This window comes from Otolemur garnettii, unplaced genomic scaffold (assembly GCF_000181295.1).
Source record: "Otolemur garnettii isolate 467f Iridium unplaced genomic scaffold, OtoGar3 scaffold00087, whole genome shotgun sequence".
Taxonomy (NCBI): Eukaryota; Metazoa; Chordata; class Mammalia; order Primates; family Galagidae; genus Otolemur; species Otolemur garnettii.
The window spans coordinates 3818297-3828045 of NW_003852482.1; the positions used below are offsets into that span (position 1 = coordinate 3818297).

The window sequence follows — 9749 nt, forward strand, 5'->3', positions numbered from 1 at the left end:
CCCTCTATCTGTGTGTCTACCAGATGAAGGGACTCCTGTGGGGGTGAGAAAATCCTGGTGTTCACAGGGTGATGTGATGTCTGGTGAAACTCACAAAGCAGCAACTTAGTAAGGACCACTGGAGACTGCCAGGGCCTTTAGGGTGAACATGAATCAAAGTGATAAAGTTATACTGACTAGATGGGGTGTGTGCCTACATGTATCCATGTGCATGTGTGCTCCTCTGTGTGTGTACAGGCATGTGTGTCTCTGTATGTGCATGTGTGCTCTGTGTGTGTACAGGCATGTGTGTCTGTGTGTGCATGTGTGCTTTGTGTGCAGGCACATGTATATGTGTGTGGGTGTGTCTGTGTATATAGGCATGTGTATATGTGGGTATGGGTGTGTACAGGCACGTGTGTATGTGGGTGTGGGTGTGTACAGGCACGTGTATATGTGTGTGTGGATGTGTTTATAGGCACGTGTATATGTGTGTGTGGATGTGTGTATAGGCCTGTGTATGTGTGTGTGTGTACAGGCACATGTATATGTGTGTGGGTGTGTACAGGCACGTGTATATGTGTGTGGGTGTCTGTATAGGCACGTGTATATGTGTGTGTGGATGTGTGTATAGGCACGTGTACATGTGTGTGTGGATGTGTGTATAGGCATGTGTATATGTGTGTGTGTGTACAGGCACGTGTATATGTGTGTGGGGTGTACAGGCACGTGTATATGTGTGTGTGGGTGTGTACAGGCACGTGTATATGTGTGTGGGTGTCTGTATAGGCACGTGTATATGTGTGTGTGGGTGTGTACAGGCACGTGTATATGTGTGTGGGTGTGAACAGGCACGTGTATATGTGTGTGTGTGTCTGTGTATATAGGCACGTGTATATATGTGTGTGTACAGGCACGTGTATATGTGTGTGTGTGTATAGGCACATGTATATGTGTGTGGGTGTCTGTATAGGCACGTGTATATGTGTGTGTGTATACAGGCACGTGTATATGTGTGTGGGTGTCTGTATAGGCATGTGTATATGTGTGTGTGGGTGTGTACAGGCACATTTATATGTGTGTGTGGGTGTGTATATAGGCATGTGTATATGTGTTTGTGTATGTAGGCACGTGTATATGTGTGTGTGGGTGTGTACAGGCACGTGTGTATGTGGGTGTGGGTGTGTCTGTGTATATGCATGTGTATATGTGTGTGTGAGTGTGTACGGCACGTGTATATGTGTGTGTGTCTGTATATAGGCGCGTGTATATGTGTGTGTGTGTGTATATAGGCGCGTATATATGTGTGTGTGGGTGTGTACAGGCACGTTTATATGTGTGTGGGTGTGTCTGTGTGTATAGGCACATGTATATGTGTGTGTGAGTGTGTACAGACATGTGTATATGTGTGTGTGTCTGTGTGTATAGGCATGTGTATATGCGTGTATGTGGGTGTGCACCTCTGTGTGAACATGTACTCTGTGTGTACAGATGTGTGTATATGCATGTATGCGTGTGTGCACATGCACAACAGAGTGCTTGCTTGTGCATATGTGCACGTGTGTGTGTCTCTATGTGTGTACATGTGCGGAGAGGGTGTCTGCGGAGAATTCAGAATCAGAAAGTCCCTGGAGGCCGGCACTCAGGCCCTCTTGGTCGCTGGCTTAGACGATGCAACACAGTCTCAGGAATTTGGTTGGCTGGGTTTGAATCTTGCTCCACTCCTCACTAACTATGCCTCAGTTTCTCACCTGCAGAAGAGCAGCCCTTCGTAGGATGAGTGTGGATTCAGTGAAGTGAGGCACCAGTAGTTCTGGTCTGGGGCTGGGCTTAGGATGTGCTCTCTGGCCCTGGCTGGGGGTCCTCAGGACTGTGGTGATGGGCACTTCCCAGTGGCTCCCACCTTCTCTCCACAGGGCCTTCTCTAGGGTGATGAGCTAGTGGTGGGATGTCCCCAAGCCAAAACCACATCTGATCACATCTATCCTCTCTAGGGTGAGAAAGGCCCACAAGGGCCTGCTGGCCGAGATGGTCTCCAAGGTCCTGTGGGGCTCCCAGGCCCAGCTGGCCCTGTGGGTCCCCCTGGAGAAGATGGAGATAAGGTAAGGAGAACCCAGAATTATGGCGGTCAAGCCTGGCCAGGTGGGAAGGCCAGAGGGAGGCCATCACTGCACGATGCCCATGGGCCCAGGGGCTCAGCCAGCAGCTTGATCCGCACCCACCCTGCAGTCCTGGCATTAGTGGACGGTGCAGGAGCAGCACACAGATAAACGGTAGCAAGTGAGCCCTCGGGTGTGCCTGAGCGGGCTCAGAAACCACTTTCCTCTTGTGCCCTTTTGAGGTTGACTAAAACATTTGTTACCAGAAGCCAGAGCAAAGAGAAATGCTCCCCTCCCCCACCAAATCATTTCAGATTCTCAACCTTGGAGCCCCATTTAATGAGGTTTTACTCAGTATCTATTTTTAAATGTCTTCACTTGAATTATCAAGGCTCCCTTTCATTAAGAATGTGCTTTATAATTCTAACGCCATTATCGCAGACCTCGTATTTTACACTTCATTTAATGAAGACAGTGAAATGCAGTTCTTCAGTTTAACTATCGTTCGTGATAGCTCTCAGGTGACATCTCTTTGTCACTCAACTTTGTCACCTCTGCATGGACAACGCCTTACATCTCAAGGTGGAGAACAGCCCTGCCCCAACAGAAACACTGGAGCAGGTGTTAATAACTTCCGTAGAGACGTCGTGACAGCGTTGTCTGCTATCATGGTGGCAGGTTAACAGTGCGATGAGAAAGTTAAAGGATTTCCATATGGCTTCCCCACATTTTCAAGCCAGCAGACATTCTGTATAGTATCAGGTCAGGTCAAGACCTTGTCCCTTTTAGCCCTGTCCTAAAAAGGCGATCAAATTAGGATACAGAAGCCTTCCTCCTGCGGAAAGTGACAGGGCTTCCTGGGAGGAGAATGTCCTCCCAGAGAAACTACTTATGGTCTGAACGGCACTGGCCTGTCTGACGGGTCTTCCACGTCTTCCTCCAGGGAGAGATTGGGGAGCCGGGCCAGAAAGGAAGCAAGGGGGACAAAGGCGAGCAGGTAAGAGGGGGCGCGGTGGTGTGGACAGCTCCCAGGCTGGCAGTGCCACTCACAGCCATGTGCACAGGGTACCGCGTGGTGCCTGCTGACGTGACTGGGACACACTGGCGGAGTCCCACATGTGTGCATTTGGGTGACTCCCGTGTGTGTGTGTGTGCGTGTGTGTGTGTCTGTGTGCACCTGTGAGTGAGTTGCCTGGTGTTAAAATGAACAGGCACCATTCACAGGTTTTATAAATAAAAGCCAGTTGAGTGTTTCTGTCCTTGAGGTTTTTGGTTCTGCAAACCCACTCATGGCCCTCTGAGGCTGGGGAAGCCAGAACATTCTGCAGGGGCAGTGCCATTGACCAAATCCCTGTTCATTTTCCCCCTTTCTGTTTTGTCACCTGTTTGGAAATACTAGTGTGTTTTTAAAAGAACTCCGGCACAGTGCTGCCAGCTTCTTCCCGCCGGTGGGAAATGTCTCCTTACTTCCCCGCAGTCCGGCATCCCACTGAGCAGCTAGATTCCCAGGCAGGAAGGAGCCATGCTCCCGGGAGCCTGCCCCGGGCAGTGTCCTTCCGTCCGGGGTCGGGCTCCTGCTCCCTCCTTCCTTCCTTCCCCCTCTCCTGCTCTCTCTGAGCTGCCAATTTCTCAGGGCAGCACAGGGAAGCAGCTCTCCAAGTGTGGGGCTTGGGGCTTGGGGGTGAGCAGAGCCCTCCTGTGTCCTGTGGGAAGGGGCCTCATGTGCCCATGTCCTGGGGGAGGGGTGGACCTGAGGAGATGCATGGTGACCTCTAGGGAGATGTAGGGGCCGCTGCCTCTGCTGCCATAATGATGTGCTTGGGGTTGAACCAAGAACCTGGCCAAATTCCCAGAGCCTGCAGCACAGCTCACACATTGGTGTTGATGTTCCCGCTGATGAATGACACATTTGGGGACTGAACCCATGACCTCAGATGCATCAGCTTTGGACATCGTCCACCCCCTTCCTCAGCTTCATCTGAGATACAGAAAGAGACCTGTGTTTCTGCCTTGTTCCCCACAGGGTCCTCCCGGGCCGACGGGTCCTCAGGGCCCCATCGGACAGCCAGGCCCCTCCGTGAGTATCTGTGGTCAGTGACCTTCAACTAGACTCACAGCCCTCACCACTGTGTTACTGCGACTAGACTTACTGACAGCTCCCTGGTCTCCCTGCAGGGCGCAGACGGTGAGCCAGGGCCTCGTGGCCAGCAGGGCCTTTTTGGGCAGAAGGGTGATGAAGGTCCCAGAGGTTTTCCTGGCCCCCCTGGGCCAGTGGGGCTGCAGGTGAGTGCAAGTTTTCACTAAGCCAGTCAACTTCAGATGCCCCCTCTGTGGTCACTGTGCCCCAGCCCCCTGACTTTGCAAGGATGCGAAGCCTGTGAGGCTGCAGGGGCCTCCCCATCCAGTCAGAAGTGGGGCAAATTCCCAGAATTCCAGGCATCCCAAATTCACTGCTCTTATTTAAACAATCACAGTTATTCCCATGTTCATTGTAGAAACCGATAATTTATAAGGAAACAAAATGACTTGTAAATAGTGCCTGGAAATGAACTATAAAAATCTGGGCCCCTTTCACTGCCATCCCCTTGGAAGGTGTGCATGCACGCAGTCAGAGGCACACGTGCCATTTTCCCTGGGTTTTGCAAATCTGAGTCCTGTCACATGTTACGCAGGAAGTTTGTATGCCGCCATCCTCACTTTTCATTTTGAGGTGTACTGAATGTCGTGGAATATTCTCTGAACAAATGGCCTTTTATTTATTTGGGAAACATGATTTTTAGTCTCTACATAGTAACCCAGCATCTGGTGGTGACATAATCCGTCCCAGCATCTCCCTGCTGTTGGCTCATTAGGTTTATTGCTTTATGGGACCCTGCCATAAGCACCTTTGCCATAAATCTTTGCGTTCTCTAATTATTTCCCTGGGCTGAGTCTGAAACTTGGAGTCTTGGGATGTTCTTGTCAGGAGCTGCACGCACATAGCGTGTTCCAGGGCTGTCGGGGCTCGGTGCTGTCATGTGGTGGAGGTGGTGAGACCGTGTGTGTGTGTGTGTGTGTGTGTTTGTGAACAGTACTTAACTGTGTTTCCTGCCCACAGGGCCTGCCAGGACCTCCAGGAGAAAAGGGTGAGACAGGAGACGTGGGCCAGATGGTAAGTGCGTCTGGACACCAAGACCGGGCCATGGCAGCTGGCTGACGTGGGGGAAAGTCTGCCTTTTCTCCAGGCTCAATGTCCTCTCTCTTTCCCTAGGGCCCTCCAGGTCCCCCTGGCCCCCGAGGACCTTCCGGAGCTCCAGGTGCCGATGGGCCACAAGGTCCTCCCGGAGGAATAGGGAATCCTGGTGCCGTGGGGGAGAAGGTGAGGCCTCACGCCCTTCATCACAGCAGACCTGTGCTGTATGAGAATCCGGGGTGTGTCCATGTGCACATACCCATGTGTGTATGTGCAAGAGTGTGCAAAGGCACTGCTGAGTCGTGCCTGTCGGACACATTTTGACATTTAGAATAAGATTCACAGAATGGAACTTGAAACTTTGATATGCTCATTGGTGGTGGCCTTTTGCAGAATTTCCAAATGATGTCCCCGACCAGTAAGGCCCCGCCACATTTCCCAAGATTTAGTTCTGAGGGGAATTACCGTCTGTTCCTTGAAGTGCCCGCGTTCTGTTTGCATTTCTGTTTGCCGTTCTCATTTCAGCTGAATTCTTTTCTCATAGCCTGGGGGCCTCTTCTCTCTGCTGATGGATTTTAGGGCCTGAGTCCTCGAGATGACTCAAAGAGTGTGCGAGACCTGTGTGTGCCCCTGTTTGCATGCGTCTGTGTGTGCCGAGTGCATGTGTGTGTGCCTGTGTGTCTGAAGGTGTGTGCACATGTGTGTGCATGTCTGTGTGTGCATGTGTGTCTATGTGCACATGCAGTGGGTGGGCCTCCACGCCAGTGCTGCTGAGTTGGCCTGACTGTAAAGCAAACTGGACAGGAGGGAAGGCAGGAATGGCACCTGTGCTCTGGAGCTCCCTGCGTACTGTTTCCAGAGATTTCTTTCTGACATCAGGCCATGAAATGACGAGAAACTTCCCTCACTGCTCATTTGTTATGATACAGAAATTAAAGAGAAATACGCCCTGCTGTGCCCACAGAGGACGGCAGCATCTTTCTCTTACCATGCCTTGGCTGCCCCTGCCCGTTCCACTTTCCCGGGTCCTCCCCAGTGGCCATGGCCCTGAGGAGTGGAAGGAGCTTTCTCCCTGCTTCTGCCTTGGCTGTGCCCCCAGGAACACGGACTCACCTGCCCACCCCCCCCAACCTGTAGTTTCTCACACGCATCCTACAAAGCCCTGAGAGTCCCCTGTGGCATAGACGCCCCTCCCTGCATCCATCACATGCCCGCCACATCCTCACGTGCCTCCTTTCCAATCCTGGGAGCTGTGTGGGGACTGAGTGCTATGCAACTGACCCAGGGGTTCCTGCCACCCAATGGCAGATGCTTGAGGCTGGAGCTGCTGTCCCTGTCACTGCCCTAACTGTGCCACATTTTCTCCTCAGGGTGAGCCTGGTGAAGCTGGCGAGCCTGGCCTTCCAGGAGAAGGAGGCCCTCCGGTGAGTGAGTGGGCACTGGGGCAGGATGTGCCCAAGTGGCTGTGTGGACAGGGTGCTGGATTGGAAGCTCTGGCCCTATCTCAGTTTTCCCATCCATAAAACGGGAGTCATAAACCCTCTTGTACCCACCTTACAGAATCACTGGAAACAAGGGGAGTGAGCACGTGTGTGTGTGTGTGCACATACGATGGTGACCATCGTCACCACTGCCACTGTGGCAGTGGCTGACAGTGTCTGTGATGACCCAGCCCCTTTCTCAGGCTACCATAAATGTCAGGCAACTGTTGTTACCCTGCCATGCCAGGCCTTCAAAAGCCAGGGAACTGTTTGCTGTGAGGCCAGCTTGCAGGTGGCTTTTGGGCCCTGGTGACAGCGAGGGTAGGAAGTGGCCAAGGCCTCCTGGGTTTTTAGCTGCTGCCTCCATCTGAGAACCGTGGTCCTTGCGGTCCTCACTGGCTACTGTCTGATTACGGAGTCAGTCCCCCCACAGAACTGAGTCTTGGCCTTAGAGTACCCTGGAAGCCAGGGCTCCTCAGCTGGCCATGTGGCACGCAGGGGGGCCAACGCTCAGAGGGGCTGTGGAGGGCTAGAGGAGCAGATGCTTGGAGTCCGTGTGTGCCGAGAACCAGGAGGCACCCCACAGGCCAGCACCTGCCATGTCCCTGAGACTGGACCCTGGCTCTGCCCCTCCAGGGACCCAAAGGAGAAAGGGGAGAGAAGGGCGAGTCAGGCCCCTCTGGTGCTGCTGGACCCCCTGGACCCAAAGGCCCTCCCGGAGACGACGGTCCCAAAGGCAGCCCCGTAAGTACTTCTGTGATGCTAGGGCCTGTGTAGTGGGGCTGGGCCCCTGCACCCAGATCATCTGATTCACCAGTAGTGCTTTGGCTCAGGGAGTAGTGCCAGCACCACTGCTTATCTCAGGGTAGTTTTTCCAAAGTCTGGAGGTTTTTGCACCAATGGTAGGGGAAATATTGGAGATGAGAGAGTAGATATGGGGTGGAGGAGGTTGCCCCAGGTTCCAGGCACCCAGCCTGATGCACACTGCAGGACAGATGGGCCTGGGGCACGCCCCTGCCTCTGGCCTGCCCTGATTTGCATCAGGAGTGGCTTTGGAGAGGCAAATTCTGAAGGTCAGGTTCTAGTCTCTGCCTGGATCTCCCATGAGTGGACGGGTGGGCAAGATGCCTGCCTCTGGCATGTCTGTGGAAAGCAAGAGACCGGCTGGCCCTGCCACCACTGGCCAGGCTGTTGGCTCCTCAGGATGCTGCAGTGAAAGGGCTTTTGGGTCATAACGTCCGCTGAAGTGTGAGTGCTGTGGGACTGCTCTAAGAGCTGGGTGGTGGTAGTGGTCGCCTGGTGGCACTGATGGGAGTTAGCACCAGGGTCTCGGGTGGGCTGCTGACAGCCTTTCTCTTTCTCCTTTTTAGGGGCCAGTGGGTTTTCCTGGAGATCCCGGACCCCCTGGAGAGCCCGGCCCCGCGGTAGGTGTAGAGAAGGGCAAGGCTGCTCTGTCCCCACTGCGGTTGCCCGGCCTCTGACAGCCCCATTTCCCTCTTTCTTTTTGGTGGTTTCCTTTCAATGAGTTCTGTTTGGGGTGCACACTTTCCTGGGACGTCCACGTTCTGATGACTGGGTGGAGAAGTGCACTTCCCACCTGGGCACTCTTTGTGCTGGCACCAGGGTGGATTTTGACTTGGGAGAAGTGGCTGAGGATACATTGGGCACCAGTGGGTGAACTCAGGGTGCAGTCCAACAGTCAGCCAGGAACTTGGCATTGTCCCCACAGGGTCAAGATGGTCCCCCTGGTGACAAAGGAGACGATGGTGAACCTGGGCAAACGGTGAGTCCACAGCCTGCCATGGCTTCTTGGTGAAGGATGTCTGTGTGTTCTCAGCACTTTGCAACTTACGTGGTTCACTTCTGAGACAAGTGCAAACCTGCCCTCTTACGTGATTCTTGACCATGGCAGGGACTCGTGGACTCCATTTGAAGGTCTAGTGAACACTATGGGCCCAATTTCCAGAAGAGGAAAGTCAGTGTTCAGTCTTGGGAGCAATTTTACACACAGCTCCAGGGCTTCCATGATCCCCATATGCCCAGCACAAGTGACAGAAGTTACCTGTACCCTAACACTGATCCTAGTGGGGCCGAGCACCCTCTGCACAGGGCCCTTCCTGCCTGAGCCCCTGGTGAGCTCTCATTAGATGTTGCAAAGTGTTTCAAGCACGTCCTCAAACCAATGCCATCTCTCAGGGATAGATCAGCTCCAAAGGCCCCTGGGAAGGAGGCAGCTTGGAGGGGACCATCCGAAGCCTCACAGGTCTCCCTCGCTCCATCCCACATCGAGCAGGGCAAACTGCTGCTGAGAATTATAGACCCTCGGGGAGAAGGCCGGTGCTACCAATTTGCGACTGTCAGCTATACAAAGACAGGATTGGGGCACAGCTCTGGGGCCAGATTTCCCCCGAGATGTCCCTGTTTCACCATGTCTGGCCTGTGCCACCAGTATGTATCCCCACTTTTGTGTGAGAGAATGCTGAGGGCCCACGCTCAACAGGGTAAGCCCATTGTGGGAAAATTCTCCAGTATGCCACAAATCTGTGGATGTGAGGTGGGGTCCCTGTGCTGAGTGTGGAGGCTGCAGAAAAGCAGTCCCAGGCAGGCCTCTCTGGGGCTGCTGTGTCAGCTCCCAAAGATGGGGAGGAAGCACCTGGCCCACTCAGGAGAGACAAGGTTGCAACACTGTGTGGTCTCTGTGATGTTGTCTAGCAGGCCTTGGTTCCTAATACTCTGTGTGTTTTTCCTCTGATACCAGGGATCCCCGGGCCCTACTGGTGAGCCAGGCCCGTCCGGGCCTCCAGGAAAAAGGGTAAATACTTCAGAACGCGAACCCTGCTCTCAGTGCCCCGTGTGATATGGATCCCCAGTCCCGCCTCCCTCTTCATCTTTTGCTGAGTCCAGGGGAGCTCTGAGTGGTGTGGTGAGGAAGGCACTGTGTGTGAAGAGTGTTCTCCATGAGCCTGTGGTATGAAGAGGAAGGTGCTGTGTGTGAAGAGTGTTCTCCATGAGCCTGTG

General features: G+C 53.6%; 1 protein-coding gene across 2 annotated transcripts in view; it reads left to right on the top strand.

Annotated features, from left to right (window-relative positions):
- COL5A1 (collagen type V alpha 1 chain) overlaps positions 1-9749 on the top strand; it is a 179024-nt gene that overhangs the window by 141789 nt on the left and 27486 nt on the right. For both annotated transcript variants that reach the window (XM_003794863.3, XM_012808312.2), the window contains exons 43-53: positions 1974-2081; positions 3022-3075; positions 4102-4155; positions 4254-4361; positions 5176-5229; positions 5329-5436; positions 6621-6674; positions 7368-7475; positions 8102-8155; positions 8461-8514; positions 9490-9543. In XM_003794863.3, the coding sequence (XP_003794911.1) occupies positions 1974-2081; positions 3022-3075; positions 4102-4155; positions 4254-4361; positions 5176-5229; positions 5329-5436; positions 6621-6674; positions 7368-7475; positions 8102-8155; positions 8461-8514; positions 9490-9543 (810 nt within the window). The remainder of the gene's footprint in view (positions 1-1973; positions 2082-3021; positions 3076-4101; positions 4156-4253; positions 4362-5175; positions 5230-5328; positions 5437-6620; positions 6675-7367; positions 7476-8101; positions 8156-8460; positions 8515-9489; positions 9544-9749) is intronic.